The sequence below is a fragment of the Vipera berus genome (assembly GCF_964194415.1).
Source record: "Vipera berus genome assembly, chromosome: 17".
NCBI classification, from domain to species: Eukaryota; Metazoa; Chordata; class Lepidosauria; order Squamata; family Viperidae; genus Vipera; species Vipera berus.
Window position 1 is genome coordinate 4,155,101 of NC_138220.1, and position 17,664 is coordinate 4,172,764.

At 49.9% G+C, this 17,664-nt stretch overlaps 1 protein-coding gene across 3 annotated transcripts in view; it reads left to right on the forward strand.

The window, feature by feature from the left end:
• The first annotated feature begins 1,173 nt into the window (after positions 1-1,173).
• The window catches only part of UBE4B (ubiquitination factor E4B), a 38,445-nt gene continuing 21,954 nt past the window's right edge, over positions 1,174-17,664 (forward strand). The window contains exons 1-9 of one of the 3 annotated variants that reach the window (XM_081341314.1): positions 1,174-1,547; positions 2,074-2,167; positions 9,177-9,363; positions 10,813-10,948; positions 12,092-12,179; positions 12,528-12,672; positions 12,792-13,020; positions 13,572-13,973; positions 15,681-15,797. In XM_081341314.1, the coding sequence (XP_081197440.1) occupies positions 2,144-2,167; positions 9,177-9,363; positions 10,813-10,948; positions 12,092-12,179; positions 12,528-12,672; positions 12,792-13,020; positions 13,572-13,973; positions 15,681-15,797 (1,328 nt within the window). In that variant the 5' untranslated portion in view covers positions 1,174-1,547; positions 2,074-2,143. The remainder of the gene's footprint in view (positions 1,548-2,073; positions 2,168-9,176; positions 9,364-10,812; positions 10,949-12,091; positions 12,180-12,527; positions 12,673-12,791; positions 13,021-13,571; positions 13,974-15,680; positions 15,798-17,664) is intronic. The other 2 variants (XM_081341313.1, XM_081341315.1) reach the window with 2 other exon arrangements.

Here is a 17,664-nt window from a genome sequence, read left to right on the forward strand (position 1 = left end):
TTGGTCCCTTGCAACTGCAAAAGGGTGTGGGGGATGAACACCCAAGAAGATTTATCAGTTTTTAAGCAGGGCAGGCATCCCCTGAAAATATATTTTTTTCCCTTTTGCTGGTCGGCTATTGCGTTTTTGTATTGTTTAAAATTATATTTTCTTGTGCTCCCACCCTCTGATAGTAAAGTGCCTGACGTCGATGCTTTTAAAACTCATGGGAGTTTTAGTGGGTTTGCCTGGTGTGTCGATAGACTTTTTTTTTTCTTCCACTTCGAGATGGGCCAATTGGTGGTGCAGATCTAGAAAATGGAACTTAAGATGTGCGGTGAACGCAGCCTCTTTCCAAGGCTTTTTTTTAAAAAAAATCTTGGGAATGCGCCATTGACCATGCTGGCAAAATAACGATCAGATGACGCTATACAAAAGAAGTCAGCTGGTGCATTCATTGCTATCCTTTCATATTGGTTTAATTCAGAGGTTTTCAAACTTGGTCCTTTTATGACTCATAGACTTCAACTCCCAGAATTCCTCAGCCAGGTATGCTGGCTGAGGAATTCTGGGAGTTGAAGTCCATGAGTCATAAAAGGGCCGAGTTTGAAGACCCCTGGTTTAATTGGCTTAACTTAATTGAAGCCTGCCTCACAAGCCCCTTTTCATTTTCAGTTTCAATTTTGGCGCCATTCTGGCCCCACCCCTTCCCCTGTTGCTATGGCGCAAGCCCCAACAAGCCCCGCCTACTCCCTCGCGTTACAGTAGCTTGCTGTCCTTTCAGCCCAGCGTAAGATTACGTAGAGGGTTGGGCTTCTCTCTCTCTCTCTCTCTCTCTCTCTCTCTCTCTCTCTCTCTCTCTCTCTCTCTCTTTTCCTTTCCCCGCCTCTCCATTTCCATTGGCTTAACCGCCGAACGGATGACAGCTTGGGGTAAAAGCTTGGAAGGCCCTCCTCCTTTACCGCCATTGGCCAACGCCACCCATCATTCCTCCGTGTGTCAGGCGGTTGGGAGGCGGGCCCGGCTTGCCCTCGGTAGCCCAGGGTGGACTTCGCAGGGCGCGCACGCGCGGTCCGGCCTGGCGGCGGTAGGGGGGGGGGAGGAGGAGGGACGCCGACGCGCTGACGCACAGGCGAGGCGCGCGGCGGGGCGGCGGTCACGTGATCCGACGCCAAGATGGCCGCCGCCGCCTTCTTGTTTTGATGAATAATCTCCGCGCGGGGAGGCGGCAGCGGCGGAGGGGAAAGTGGGGCTCCGGCGGTCACGCGTGGGCGGGAGTTGGGAGGCGCGGGGGCTTCAGCCGGTGAGCGCCGCCTCCCCGCTCGCCTTGGTTTGGGCCTGGGCGGTCGTCGGGGTCCGGAGGGCGGGGGGAAAGCTGCTGGGCCTGCCCGCCCGCCCAGACGAGAGCGGGTCGCCCTCCGCGGCCGGCCTGGTGAGGGAGGGGAGGCTCCCTATGGGACCCCCGGGGCCGCTGGCGCACCCACAAGGCGGCCTGCGCTCGGGGGGGAGGCGGCGGGGGGGAGGCCGCAGGCGCAGCTGCCCCCTGGGGACCCCCGCAGAGGAGTGAGGTAGCAGCTCAGTGTGTGTCTGTGTGTGTATTCCTCGTCTGTACAGGTGGGGCGTTAAGGACAGGTAGGGCTTGACACCCACCCACCCCTAAAAAAAAGATTCCCCAGCAGCATCAGATGCAGCTCGGATAAGGGCCCAGGAGAGGAAGGAGCGCTGGGTGCAAAGGGAGGGATGGGGGCTGTCTGAGGGTGGCGGCCGCAGGACGCTCCTCCCAATCCCGGGGTTAGACTGGGACCAGTTTGGAGCAGAGAGCAGGGTCTGGAGGAGGAGCAAAGCCGGCGTGGAGGGAGGGAAGGCGGGCGGTTGATGCAGTTCAGGCCGTACGAAGCTGGGAGGGAGGGAGGAAGGAGCCGGTGGGTTGCTAAGGCAGATCTACTTGGAGGAGGAAGAGGAGGAGGAGGAAGAGCGGGGGGGGGGAAGGACACGGGTAGCTCTGAACCTCTGACTATGCATTTTCTGAGCGCTCCTTAGGAAAGAGGCATCAGGACAGGGGTTAACCTAAAGACATTTCCTCCTCCACCCAAGCACCTCCTCCCTCGAGGGAAGCAGCGGAGCCCTCCTCCCCCAAACTCCTTCCACCATTAAGAGGAAAACCATGGAGGAGTTGAGTGCCGATGAGGTAAGTTTTGTGTGTGTGTATGTATGTGTGTGTAGGGGGATAATAACTAGGAATGTATGTGTGTGTGTGTGTGTGTTTGGTTTTACTGAAGGAGGTTTGCAGAGGCATCTTGCAAAGACATTTTAGGTACCAAAGTAGGAGAAGTGAAGGCTCTGTACGTTGGAATGAAGTTGGTGGGGTTGTCCCTAATTTAAAGAGTTTAAAATTTATTTTTGCTGAAAAAAACAGTTCTCTTCCAAGTTTGACAGTAGCCATCTTTTGTTTTGTTTTTTCAAGGCAAGGATTTTCTGGGTTTTTCATTGCTATTTTAAAGTGGATTTTTTGGATAGGAAAAAAAAATGTCAGGGGAGCTACAAGGCTCCTGATCTCTCTCCTCCCCCCCAGGTTTATGGCCCTGTTGTAAATCTTTGTACCTTTTGAGATTCCCAGTCTGAGCTGACAGCCAGGAAGGCAGCAGGAGGTGAAGTTCCATTAATAGGTCTGCATATGTGAAAATAATAAATAAAAGCTGAGAAATATGTTTTTTTTTCAAATGAAAGACTTAAATATCTTCATGTGACTGGATGTTTATCACATGATTAGAAGGTTGTTGGTTATTAAGATGGTGAGGTGTTCTTGAGAGTATTTCCTGTCTTAGAGGATGTGCTGTGTTTTACTCAGGCTTAGTATGTTGTGCTCAGTTTTAATAAAATATTTAAAAATGATTGCAACTATGCAAGGAAGCAGTATGTTGTAGCACGTGGTGTGTTCTCCATTTCTCTTCATTCCAGTTCTTCCTAATCTTTTTTTCCCTATTCTATAATGGACATTTGTATGTTTCCACTTAAAACAGATGTTGAAAATCTTACCTGCAAAATATTTAGGTCTAATTGATAATCTCTTGAGCGTTATTACTACATTTGTACTTCTGGGTGATGTAGTGGCCTAACGGACAATATTTTGTAATTTACTTTTTGAGTTTTCGGTGTTAGGGGAGAGCATACCAAAATTCTGCCTTATCTGTTCTCAGAAAGGAGACTTTCCTCCTATGAATAAACTATTCTATGTAGCTTTCATCTTAACGAGTCTCATAACAGTTCACAGTAAATACCTAAAACTATTTAAAACTAGAATTCACACTTTCAGAGTACTGAAGTATTAGATGACATCAAAATCAGGCTGTGGAATGATGTGTATGAAGATGTGTCAGTAAATTCTGTGGTATAGGACAGCCGTCTCTAACTTGATTCCTTTGAGATAAATTGGATTTAAACTTCCATAATTCCCAGCCAAAAGGCATCTGACTGGAGAAAGGTGATTTAGGAACTGTGATCAAAGGTGTGTTTCCCCCCCCCCTCCAAAGGGTGAAAAATCTTGGATCCCTAGAAAACATGTTTCATTAGACCACAGGCTGCAGTCCTTACCTTTGATGTTGGCAGGATTGGCCTATAAGCATGAACTATAATGGCTTTCAAGCTTTGGTGTCTAAGCCCAGTTCAAACTGTGGTTTGAAGGCAGGACAGTTTAAATACAGTCCTCTTACAGCAGTTGATTTAGTGACCATTTGAAGTTACAACATCATTTAAAAAAAACTTGACTTATGACCGTTTTTTCACACAACCATTACAGCATAGAATGTGATCAGAATTCAGCTGCTTGGCAACTGACTCATGTTTATGACGGTTGCAGTGTCCTGGAGTCATGTGATCCCCTTTTGCGACCTTCTGAGGAGCAAAGTCAATGGGGAAATCACTTGACTCTTAACGACTGCATTACTAATTTAACAAGTGCAGCGATTCACTCAACAATGGTGGCAGGAGGTTGTAAAATGGGGCAAACCTCACTTAAAATCGTGTCACTTAACAACAGATGTTTTGGGCTCAAATGTAGTTGTAAGTTGAGGACAAACTATACTAATCCTGGTATGCCCAACCTATTGTGGGAAGCTGTCGGGAGGGAAGTTATGAAGAGGTACGGGGACTGGATAGCTGGGGGGAAAATAGTTTTTTTAGTATGTGGCATACTCCTATAAACCCTGGTATCCAAACTTAACTGAGCGTGCATGTGTTTGTTAAATGGAACAATTTACAGCATGCTTTACTTGCAGATTGTCAAGTTAAAGTTTTTGCTAATGGCTCATCTTCATTGGCAAGCAAAAGATCCACTACGCTCAGCTCCAGAACCAAAAAGCTAGGAACAGTTTAGGAATATTGAGTGTGCTGCTTTTAAAACGGTATCACCCTTGGGCTGGGAATGCAGCAATCAACTGAAAATGAGTGTGTTGTTGCTAGTGGTCCTCACCCACCCAACTTCTCTGTAAACTAAGCAGTGAGAAAGTCAATAGGTGGATCTGCTCTTGCAGAACCAGGAAGCAATCAATCAGAATCAGAACACAGCTGGAAGGGTCCTTGGAGGTCTTCTAATCCAGCCCCCTACTCAAGCAGGAGACCCTATACCATTTCAGACAGGTGGCTGTCCAGTGTCTTCTTAAAAACCTCCAGTGATGGAGCACCCACGACTTCTGGTGGCAAGCAGTTCCACTGGTTAATTGTCCTCACTGTCAGGAATTTCCTCCTTAATTCCAGGTTGCTTCTCTCCTTGATTAGTGTCCATGTCAAACCTTCTTGACCGTTAGTTTTTTTAAAAAAAAGCTACTGAAACCAACCCAAATCCCTCTGCAATTGCCTAGACACAATTACCGATGGGTAATTATTTATCTAAGGACGCAGTGGCTCAGTGGGTTGGGACGCTGAGCTTGTCGATCAGATGGTTGGCAGTTTGGCGGGTCAAATCCCGAGTGCTGCGTAACAGAGTGAGCGCCTGTTACTCGTCCCAGCTTCTGCCAACCTAGCAGTTCGAAAGCACGTAAAAATGCAAGTAGAAAAATAGGGACCACTATGGTGGGAAGGTAACAGCGTTTCGTGCGCCTTTGGCGTCCAGTCATGCCGGCCACATGACCACGGAGACGATCTCGGACAAGCGCTGGCTCTTTGGCTTTGAAACAGAGATGAGCACTGGCCCCAAGAGTCGGAAACGACTAGCACACGTGTGCGGGGGAACCTTTACCTTTACCCTTTACCTAATTATTTATCGGCGATGTTGCTATAAACAGATTTTAATTTCTTTTTACATTTATCAGCATGCTAGTCAGCCTTCGGGTTGGAGACGTAGTGAGGATCCGATCCAAGCTCTCTCGAGGTTGTTCGTTACGCATCTCGGTTGCCGGGTGGTTGGGGTGAGGGAGATATTTTCCAGCTAAATAACAAGATTTCTTTGGAAGGTCTTACAAAAGTAGGTTAGACCGACCTTTGCTAGGTCCCCGTTATTTCTGTTTGGGACACACTGGGCCTGATCCAAAAGAACCCCAAAGGCGCCTAGGAATTCTTTCTCAGTTTTCAGTACAAGATTGTCCGACCAGAGAATTACAAGACTCCAGAAAGGGGCATATTTATTGGAGTGGTGGAATTCCTGCACAACCAACTGGAATTACCACAAGATTAGGTGATTTGAAGAACACTCTCAGGGGAAAGACAGTAGTAATGTTCAAGGTATCATATGGGGGGGGGGAAAGTAAGTAAACAGGAAGGGATTTATGCTGTGTGTTTAACCTGGAAATTATTGGCACCCCTAGTGCATAGAACCTGGCCATTGTGGGCAGAGCTGCAAAAGATCACCTTTAGTGTTCGTCCCCCCCACACACACACAACCTCCCCGATATGCTGGGTTGTATCATCTTTCCATTGGGGAGATCAGGTGTCAACAACAGGCATCTTTGTGCAGAGTCATTCCACCTCTTCCAAACCATCAAGATGACGTGGTTTGTTGCTGGACGAAGGTAATAATTTACCAAGCATTTGCTGTTGTAATAGGAGCCTATATCCGCACATCGGGCCCATTGCCAAGTGCTTGTTCTCTGCTATGGAACGGTAGGCAGGAAAACCTTTTCAACCAGAGGCTGCGAAAGAGAGCAAGATAGGATTGCTTAAAGGAAGGGATGCCGGTACATCCTGGCTGGAGTTAGAATAGCAGGTTGGGGTTTTCCAACTCGGCGGTGGGGGGGGGAGGGAAAGACCTCTACACTAAATCTCAGTCTAGCCTATTTCAATAAGGTCATTTGTTTTTATTTTTCCTCTGGGCACGCTTCGTGCTAAACCACAATGCAGTTTTTGTACGTCGTGCAACCTCGGACGCTGTTTAAATAGGGCCTTGCAAGCAAACGGATAGTTGGCTGATTTGATTTGATTTGATTTGATTTCTGAAATCACCGCCCATCTCCGTCTAGCCACCGGAGAGAAAGCTGGTTTATGGCTGGCTAACTGACAGGCGCCTCAAAATCTCAACAGTCCAAAAGCATCCTGGGGGTGAACTGGAAGCCAAAGGAGCAAGGAGCCTGGGGAGGGATGGAATGAAAGGGGCCCATTGTTATGCCAGCCCTTGAGTGTGAAGAAAAACACCTTTTTCTTGCCGTCCCTTTCAGCCTGACCAGTTCCAAGTATATTGCGAAGCTTGGATAGAAAGCCTGGATTAATGACCTTGTTTGATTGATCATTCTTTCCTGGGTGCAGAGAACTTGAATCCTGTTTTTTGACATTACCTGGAGGCTATTCTGATCTTTTCTTTAAAGGGAATCTGAATCAAACCAGTCCTGCTTTTGCAGTCTTTTAGGGTGTCTGAAACTTCACCGGGTGGGGTGGGGTGGGGGAGAGCCTTGTTGCTCCGTGCAAATCAGCCCATCTGTGTTTGCAAATGTACACGACGTACGTGGCAAATGCAGTAATATCTGTCACGTTGTACCGTTTCCCCCCACTTTTCCATCCTTTCCCCCCCTTTTCTCTGCAATGTCTAGTTTTTATTATCGTGTCAGTCACCCTGTCGGAGACTTTCGGGTGAGAAGAAGAGTAGAAATGCTTTAAATAACATACATCAGGGTAGCTAATTTAAGTGGACTGGAGGAAAAAGACTTAAGCTCTGGGTTAGTCGTTATAGTTAGGATGCCCTTGCTGGTAGGTGGAGTGATAGCACTTTTTCCAGCCCTGATTGGACAGGTCTCACTTCATTCCTTCCCATGGGTCCAAAATAAGCCCTGCTTCCCGCCCATTTTCATGTGGTGTCACCTTCCTGCGGTCCCAGGAGTCGTGGCGGGGAAGCCATCGAACAAAGATCAAACCTGTTACGTGGAAGTGGTTCAGAACCAGGGTAAGACGACGTCGGGGGTAGTAGCGTACCACGTCCGATGGGCACGTTCTCTAGCACGGAGCGCAGAATTTCTGTCGCCAAGCGAGACAGCTAAGTGAATTTTGCCCCGTTTTGCGACCTTTGAACGGTCCTGCTGTTAGCCGTCGTGAATTTAGCTCTCGAGTTCAGCTCTTCCCCCAACGGGAAGACCCGTGGACTTTATCCTGTGAAATGTCCGTATTAAAGGATGGAAACAACAGCATTTCGAGTTTTGAAAATCTTTCGCCCGCTTTAGGGCGTAAGGCGACATGAGCCGAAAGGCGTCTTTAAACAAAAGATGCTTGTGCAAAGCCCTGCTGCCTTTTTTTTTGCGAGTCTTTCTCCGGAAGAAGTTCTTCAGGTTTGAGAAAATCAGAGCAGGATGTTGGATTTTGTTGCGTAAGGCGGTAAGGAGGGCCTTTTTTTTCTTCTTCTAATAATAGAGCTTCCTCTGAGCAGTGGAATGAACACCGCCACATGTTTTCCTCGTGTGCTCTGTCCATTTCCAGGAAAACGATGTTTGCCTCTCGCTCGGGGAAGGGGGCGGCTGGGTGAATGGCTTAAGGCCTCCTGGAATGAAAATGGCTCTTGGCCAGCCACAGCACCAGCACCAGGCCGGATGAATTTGTGGGTTGATGTGGGTTGAAGCTGTTTGAAGGCTGTCGGCTGCCTCCTGAACCTGGAACTCTTTTTATATTTTTATTTTATTTTATTTTAATTCCATTTATATCCCGCCCTTCTCCGAAGACTCAGGGCGGCTTACAAGCTTAGCAGTAGCCTTCATTCTATGTATGTGCCTGCTTATTAGGGCTTTCGCCCCCCCCCCCAGCGGCATTATTACAAAGTCAGCTTAATTGCCCCCAACAATCTGGGTCCTCATTTGACCTCCCTCGGAAGGATGGAAGGCTGAGTCAACCTTGAGCCTGGTGGGACTCGAACCTGCAATAATTGCAGGCAGCTGGTGTTACTTAAGGAGGCATTAGCCCACTGCTCCACACATTCTCTCTTTGACCTTCCACCTTGATAACCAAGATGGGCCGGCTTGGCTGCAGGAGTCCTTGGCTGTTTGGAAAACTGCGGCAGAGACTGTTCAAGGCTCGAAAACAGCGACTGTGAGAGGGACCTCGGAGTCCTAGTGGACGGTCCCTTAAGCTTGAGCCGGTCTTGTGCTCGTACGCAATCCTTGGTTGTGTAAACGGAGGCATAGAACCAAAATCGAGTTAGCTTTTAGTATCGCTTTATAAACCTTAGTGAGGTCACACCTGGAGCACTGCATCTGGTTTTGGTCACCACGTTTACAAAAAAAAAAAGGTGTTGAGACTTCGGGGAAAAATGCAGAGAAGAGCCACTAAGATGATTAAAGGCCTGTACGAAGAACAGTTGCAGGAACTGTGTATGGCCAGTCTAGAGAAGAGAAGAATTAGGGGGGGTGACATGATAGCAGTCTTCCAGTATTTGAGGGGCTGCCGCAAAGAGGAGGGGTGTGTGTGTACATCAACGTATTTTCTAAAGCACCAGAAAGCAAGACAAGAAGCAACGGGTGGAAACTAATCAAGGAGAGAAGCAACCTGGAATTAAGGAGAAACTTCCTAACAGTGAGGACAATTAACCAGTGGAACGGCTTGCCACCAGAAGTTGTGGGTGCTTCATCCCTGGAGGTTTTTAGGAAAAGACCGGACAGTCACTTGTCTGAAATGGTTATAGGGTCTTCTTCTTGGGGCTGGACTAGAAGGCCTTCAAGGTCCCTTCCAGCTGGATTCTGAGTCTGACCACCTGCAACTCTGCAGTAACTCACAGTGTCCTGGTTTGATTGTAGATCCGTCGGAGGCGCCTTGCCCGGCTCGCCGGCGGGCCCTCTTCCCAGCCCACCACCCCGCTGACATCTCCGCAGAGGGAGAACCCTCCAGGGCAGCCAGTCCCAGCGCCGTCTCCAGGGGCACCCCACAACCTTGGACTCAACGTTCACAGCATGACCCCTGCTACCTCTCCAATCGGCGCCTCAGGTAAGCCACCGTCTGCTAATGCCGCTTGGTACAGCTCGGGATGACAAAAAAAACCGTGCCAGCCCGTGCGGGGGTCAACCCTGGTTCTTGAGAAACTACGGCTTCTCCCTCAGGGCCACGGGTGAGGCCTTGGGTTTAGCAGAGCTGTGAGGAAGCCTCTCTTGCCTTCCTGCAAGACATTTTGCGGACGCGAGCAAGACAGTTTAAAGAGACGGAATCCAATCCTGGCTGGGTCCGAGCCTCGTTTTCCGCCATCCGCCCGATTTTGCAGGCTTACAGTGGCTCATTTCACGCTGAGCCAAAACCACACAAGCCATCTTCGAAGCAATGGGAGGAGCCAGCCAGCTCCCGTCTGTATACAAGAGTCGGGCGGCCTGGCTGGTTTTGACAGCCACAGTCGTCGTCTTCTCCTCCCCCCCCCACCTCGGTAGAGATTGCTGTAGCCTGCAGAACAGCTGGCCTTGAAAGCCGAAGGAATTGGCAGCTTAGCCAGGCAAGCCGAACCGTCATGTGGCTTGCCTTCTCATTCCCTCTTTCCCTCTTGCCGTCTGCTTAAGCAGCCATTCAGCCCGTTGACCTCGTCCTTGGGAGGCGATAACAACAATCAAGATTTCTCCATGGGCAGCCCGGCCCTAGATTTGACCTGAGATCGGTTTGTCAGGCTTGGATGTCAGGTTCATGTCGACAGAGAGGAGAAGAACCTGTTTAGAAAGAGTTAGGGGGAGAAATGGCTCTTAGAACAAATCACTGTGTGTCTCTGTGTGTCTCACACGGACATACATACTGTTCACCCCAGAGCTAAAACATTTTAAGTGCTCGGTTAATTGGGATGTGGCACCGAATTAGAGGAAAAAAAGTTCCCCTCTTTCCTTTTATCTTATTCACACCGTTAAAGTGTGCTGCGTGGCCTGTTTAGAGCTAAGTTGTTCCCACCGGGTTTAAAAATAGTTTTGATGGCACACACTAAACCATCGTTGTCATTGTCGTCGTCATCATCATCATATTATTATTATTATTGATTTACAAAGGCTTTGATGCCACTTCAGTCACTGACATTCAAGCAGCTCACAGGCAAGAGAAGACAAATTGGTTTTAAGGTTTTGTTTCCCACTTTGGCATCCTACACTTCCCAGCGTCAACCTAGAAATCCCCCCTTTTTTGCCCCCCAGGGCCGTTGTAACTTTGAGCGGCCACTAAGTGAATGGTGGTAAGCCGAGGACTGCTTGTACGGCTCATAAGTCCATATGCGTTATGCCGTAGTAGGCCGAATAAATTAAATTTGCCGCCTTCCTGCAAGCTGGCCTGGCGGTCTGAAACCTGGGCGGGTGTGTGTGTTTCTCCGAGGATGGGCGGTAGGGTCACCGTGTTCTCCCACTGCTTCCAGCTGCAGGCTCGGGCACGCTGGAAAGTTTTAAGCGTGTAACTTCCTTCTTGCCTTCTTTCCCCAAGGTGTTGCCCATCGTAGCCAGAGCAGCGAAGGAGTGAGTTCCCTCAGCAGCTCGCCGTCCAACAGCCTTGAAACCCAGTCCCAGTCACTGTCTCGGTCCCAGAGCATGGACATCGACAGTGTCTCCTGTGAGAAAAGGTAGGCCGGTTCCCTTGGGCAGCCTTGGGTGAGACGTTACCGCGTGATGCTCAGCGTAACCTCTTGGGAGATTCTACCAGTGTTTCTTTACCTGTCGTGTTTTAGCTGTAGGAGAATCTTAACTTATTAAACTGGTGCCGAGCCATCTTCACTCTGGAAAGTGGCTCTCTTACGTTCTGGTGGAGCCCATCTTCCATAACGATATAACACGATAACAACAGCACTTAAGACTTATATGCCGCTTCACAGTGCTTGACCCCCCCCCTCTGAGCGGTTTACAGAGTCAGCCTACGGTCCCCAGCAATCATTTTACCGACCTCAGACGGATGGAAGGCTGAGTCGACCTTGAGCCGGTCAGGATCGAACTGCCGGCAGTGGGCAGAGTTTAGCCTGCAGTGCTGCATTCTAACCACTGCGCCACCAGGGCTGATGGGTAAAGCAAACCCAGATTGCTGGCTATCTCCCTGGATGAGGTTGTCAACCTCCATACTACGATTTAGATTCTCCACGGCAAGGCTTAAATTGTCGAAAAAGGAAATCTGGGCCATCCCGAATCCAGATAGTAAATGTAACAGCAAGAGAAGAACACACGTGGAAGAAATGAAAAACGATCAAACTAAGGAATAGCTCTTTTTTATTTGATTTTGCGGACCTTAAGGCTCTCCCTGTAGGTTTTTTTTTCGGGGGGGGGGGGCTTCCGAAGGCTGGAACGTATCCAAGTTTGTGTACAGATAAACAGAATTTGTAAACCCAGCCAGAGCTTAGAATAATGGCTTTAAGGGGTGGGTGGGATGCAGAATCAAAATGTTCTCCCCACACGTGGGCTGATTTCTGCTTGGCAGCCCCGCATAGACACCCCACACACACAAAATGCAAGCCGTGGGAGGGGGCGAGAAATGAAATGTGCTGGAGCTGTCCTCCTACGTGACTCATGTTGGCTTGTTCTGAAGCAAGCAGTGTCTGGGCAGCTGGTTATCCCAATGGCACAATTGCGTTGTTTTTGTTGTTGTTGTTTTGCACATCGGGTGGTTTTCCCTTCAGCCCTCCTACGCTGGGAGCGTCTGTTTTGGGCAACCGCTCTTCTGAACGGGGAGCGGCCTCAAGCTTCAGAGGGTTTGAAAGAGTTCTCTGCTCCCTTTCCAGCTTGTCCCAGGTCGATGTGGATTCGGGGATCGAAAACATGGAAGTGGACGAGAGCGATCGGCGGGAAAAACGCAGCCTGTCCGATAAGGTGAGGAGGTCACACCGGGCTTGTGGGGAAACTTAACGGCTACACACGTCCGGAGAGGCAGAATGGCAAAATGAGCTATCAACGTGGCCAGAGAACCCAAATGGACCCTCCCTGTGTTGAACGGCTTCACTTGTCTATCCTATTCTTGTCTATCCTCTTCGCTCCAAGCTCAGGTCCTTTCAATTTGAGCAGCGCCACCTAGTGGGAGCCAGAGGGTGGCCTTCTTTGACACGGCAACCAACTTTTGCAAAAGCGTCACACGCTCACTTCCTTCAGGCAATCAAGCCTTGTGCCCGCATTTTTTTTCCGGCCAGGTTAAATTAAGTATTTTCTGGTGTCGCCCGGCAGGAGCTCCCTTCTGGATTGGAAATCTCGGAGGAGCAAGCCTTGCAGCTGGTTTGTAAGATTTTCCGGGTCTCTTGGAAGGACCGAGACCGAGACGTCATCTTCCTCACCTCCCTTTCCGAGCAGTTCAAGCAGAGCCCCAAAGACGGTAAGGAAACCTCTGGATGTGGGTAAGAAATCAGAATTTTTGCTTATCTTTCATAATAACTTGAGCTTGCAACGCCTCTGTGGATTCAAGTAACCCCCTCCTCTTCCTTCCCCGCCCAGTGTTCTCGGACTTCAAAGACCTGATTGGGCAAGTGCTGATGGAGGTCCTCATGATGTCCACCCAGTCGAGAGAAGAAAACCCCTTTGCCAGTTTGACCGCCACGTCACAGCCCATCGCGGCTGCTGCCCGCTCGCCCGATAGGAACTTAGTCCTGAATACCGGCTCCAACCCGGGAACCAGCCCCGTGTTTTGCAACGTGGGCTCGTTTGGCTCCAGCTCCTTATCCAGGTAGGTTACAAATCACACCTAGGAGTAAAAAAAGCCACGAGGTGAAGCTCTCCGAAGAGCCGGGGGTGGCGCAGTGGTTAGAAGGCGGTACTGCAGGCTAACTCAGCCATCTGCCGGCAGTTCGATCCCGACCAGCTCAACCCTTCCAGGGTTGGTAAAATGAAGACACCCAGATCGTTGGGAGGCCACAGGCCGACTCTGTAAACCGCTTGGAGAGGGCTGTAAAAGCGCGGTGAAGCGGTATATAAGTCTTTTAAGTGGTATTGCTGGGCGAATTTGGCCCCCCTGGCAGAGAATTGGCCTTTGAACAGATAGCCAGGGGACCCGACTGGTCCGCCCTTAAAATGGAGCAGGCCGCTCATTTGGGGGCACTTCAATCCCGGAGGGTTTTATGAGGCACCCCGTCCCTGGTGTAAGGATTTCAACCGAGTGGCTGCTTTTTCTCCCCCCTACATCGTCTCTATTATTATTATTTTTTCCTGGTCTTCCCTGTTGTCAATTCTGATCTTTCTCTTCTTTTCCTCCTCCCTTCCCGCTTTGGCTGACCGCAGTCTCTACGGAAGCAGCCCCGTTCCCATTTTCAACATCGCAAGTCACTCCCCTTGGGCTGGCTCCTTTCTCCCTTCTTCCCCCAGCCCCGTGGCTCCCTTCCCCGCGTCCTCCCTGTCCGTCAGCCCCCATCTCCTGCCGGCTGGGCTGCCCAGTGCCCAGCCCTCCTCCCCACGGTACCGTCCGTACACAGTGGCACACCCCTGGACTTTGGCCGCTCCCTCTGCCACGCCCTCAGCGGGCACCTCCAGTCTTTCGGCCTCTTCGACTCCTCCGGGCGTAAGCCCCAGTCCTCCAGCCGCACGGGTCACTTCGTCCAGGGCTAGGCCCGTAGCCGGCACCCTGCCCCTCTTCTCCGATTTGGGCAGCAGTCGTACCTCTTCTCCAAGCAGGATGCCCGCTAGGTACCTTTTGCAGCTGGGTGAATTTGCGGTTTCTTTGTGTGTGTGTGTGTGTGTGTGTGTGTGTGTCTTGCTGGGTTGCAGTGAGCAGCTAAGCGTTTGGAAGAGCATCTTTTTAAGGCTTCGGCTAATCTGTTCGCTTTTCGAAATGAGCTTTCCGGTTTTTTGCTTTCCTTAACGGCGTTTGAGCTGAGCTAACCCTGACTTGGAACCTGTGTGGGTTTGTTGTTTTTTTTTGCAAGATCCGTGGCCTTTCCCAGCACGGTGCAGAAGAAGGAAGGAAATATTTGACTAACCCAAGAGAAGTTTTTTTGTTCTGGTTTTCAGCCCAGGGATCTCACAGGATTTCAGGTTGGCACGTAGGAAGAGGAAGGGAGAGAGGATAAATTGATCAACGTGCCAACCTGCCGCTTGAGCGAGTACGCCTTCGTGACGGTCTTCAGGACTGGTGGGATGGCCCTGCTCCCCAACTCATTGGACTGAAGACCAAGCGAGAGTTGGCTTGCCAACCAATGTGCAATATTTAGGATAGAGCAGGAGAAGATACAGACTTCAGAGCAAGGGGTGTCCGACCTTGGCAAACTGAAAGCTTGTGGACCTCAACTCCCAGAATTCCCCAGCCAGCTGTGCTGCCTGGCCAATTCTGGGAGATGAAGTCCACGGCTCTTCAGATTGCCAAGCTCGGACAGCCCTGCTTTGGAGCAAAGGTGTGGCATAATCGTTCTCTGGCTAAGGAAGAAACCACTAAACTGCTCTGGGAGAGACCATTCCTGTAGTTTCCTGGAGAATTCCCGAGTTATTCTTGAGTCTCCGAGTTTGGCCAGTGGATTTTTCCATAGTAGCGAAGAGGAATCGCTGAAAAAGTTCGGGAAAAATTGGGCCTCAGCTTTGGAAAACCTCCACCAGCTGACGTTCTCAGTGTCCGGCTAGTGATGGGACAACGTTGTGTACCTTCCTCAAGGCTCTTAGGCCCCTGGCAATAAAGGTTCCCTCCTGATGTCAATCAGCTGGAGGAGACAGATCAGGGCCCTGGCCACTACATCCAACCGTTACTGTTAAGATCAACAATCATTGACTCAGGAATTGGGCCTTCTTTAAATTCCAAGGGACGCGGTGGCTCAGTGGGTAAGGACGCTGAGCTTGTCGATCAGAAGGTCGGCAGTTTTGCGGGTCGAATCCCGAGTGCCGCGTAGCAGAGTGAGCGCCTGTTACGCGTCCCAGCTTCTGCCAACCTAGCAGTTCGAAAGCACATCAAAATGCAAGTAGAAAAATAGGGACCGCTCCGGTGGGAAGGTAACAGTGTTCCGTGCGCCTTTGGCATCTAGTCATGCCGACCACATGACCACGGAGACGTCCTCGGACAAGCGCTGGCTCTTCGGCTTTGAAACGGAGATGAGCACCGGCCCCTAGAGTCGGAAAACGACTAGCACGCGTGTGTGTGGGGGACCTTTACCTTTACCATAAATTCTTTGGGTGCTGCCGTTTGTAAATTTCCCAGAAGACAGCCAACTTAGCTCCAAGGCTTGCCGGGAGACGCCTTAACTCTGTTGCACCTCTAACTCGAGCGGCTGATTTCCCAAAATTAACTCGCCGCATGCTTGCAGTGAAGACGGTCTTAATAGAAAACAAGCTTGTGTGTGTGTCTGTGTGTGTGTGTGTCCCCTCCATTCTCTTGTATTCATTCATCCCCCTCTGCTTTCGTTATACTAGTATGTACGACAGCCCTTTTTCCCTCTTCCTTGCCATTTCCGATGTCTCTGGAGACAGTTCTGAGGAAGAGGAGGAGGAGGAGGAAGAGGAATTTTCTTGGGTGCCATTTGGGTCAAGGTACTCTAGAAACGAGTGTGACTTGTTTGCATTTCCTGTCTTCAAGGTCCTTACCCCTCTCCCCGTTCGCCCCTTCTCGGCGTCCAATTTCCAAATCTCTCTCACCCGTCATTAAAAACATTTACCCTTTTGGCAGGATGAGAACTGCTTTTGTTTTCTCCTCCTCCCTAAGTGCCAAATTATCCCAAGTTGCTTTGTGAATTAATAATACTTTGAAACGAGCCTTGCACACAATGGATGCCTTGCACGCCGGCGGTAAATCGTTGCCATTACGACTTCAGAAAAATTGGCTTTTGTTTCTGGCTTGTTAGCCGGGGGGGGGGGGGAGACGGCTGGCCGGCCAGCCAAGATTTTTGGTTTTGGATGTGCTGAATGAGAAATATCTCCCGTCAGGTTGGCCATTTCCACCCACAAGGGAAGCTGTGCCAGAGCAATTAGAGACCGTGGTTTCTTTAGGGCTTTGGCTTGTCTGCTACATGTGAATGGTCCATAAAGAGTTCATTTCTTCCACAGCATCCCCAATTCTTTAGGATTGCCCTCAGCTGCTGCCCGGTCCAGTGAAAACTAGATGTGTTTGTGTAAAATTAATTTAATCCAACCTGCTAAGCCCCGATCTCAGCTCTTGGGCTGAGTAAACCATAGTTTAGGGTTGAGAGGCTAATACACACAACTATCAGCCGACTGGCCGAAAGCGTTGTAGAAGTCTAGCCTGTATCGTTAGTTTACAGTTTGTTATAATGGAGCAAACCCGGTTAAGCAAAGCGTGGCCAACTACGTTCTGCGAGCACGGCTCGTGTGCTGTGGTACCTTGTGAGTCGTGAGGACACCGTAAAACGCGGCGAGTCACCTTGAACTGGGCAGCAAATCAATTTGATGGGAATATATGATGATTGAGAAAGCCTGTAAGCTCATAAGAAGCAAACGCGTCTTAATTGGGGCTGTCTAAAAAAAATTCCAAAAATACATACAAGCACGTTCTCTCGGTGTTTGCCTGCATTGAAAAAAGTCAACAGCGGCATTTTACCAAAATAAAAAATAAAAAAAATAGAACACCAATACTTATTCCAAGAATACTTTTGACCACAGGTCCCCTGTTGTCAAAACACAAATCTGTGGCTTGTTGTTTTTGTCTTAGGGCAACGCAAACTCCCACCTGTACAGCGGGACGTCGCATTTTCGGACACCTTTCTTTACACACACACACACACACACACACACACACACACACACACACACAGACACCCCAAGGTGTGCAAAATGAGTCCTTGCAAGCTGGTGCTCAGATTGTAATGAACGGACCCCCAAAGTTGGAGCAGAGAAGACGGAAGCCTTGAGTGGGTTTCACTGAGGCCGAGCTCGATAGATCTGCCAAAATCGAGGCCCTCCCTGGTTGTCCCCACGCAAACTCCTGGTTTGGGGGGGACGGTTGACTCCCTGCTGAAAAGAGGATTCTAGCTTTAGTCTGTGGGGCTGCTGGGCTGGCGTCCCCCTTAACCTATGGGTTAGGGTCCTTTAGAGAAGTCCGCTCAGTTGAGGGTAGAGTTGCTCAAACTTTGAGGCAGCTGTAAGGCTCAGGAGAGCAAGCAATGACTCCAAGGTGCCTCCCCAGGAACCCTACGGGGCTGTGTGGATGGGTCTCGTGTACACAAGGATGCTTATTGAGTGATGTTGCGTCATCAAGTAGGCCTGTTGGCCAAGGAGAGCAGGCTGTAACCACCATGGCCGGAGTGGCTGGGTTGATGGGAATCCAGGGATGGGTTTTGTCCTATGTGGTGTTTCTGTCCCATCCATGGTCCATCCCTTCCTTCCTTCCTTCCTTCCTTCCTTCCTTCCTTCCTTCCTTCCTTCCTTCCTTCCTTCCTTCCTT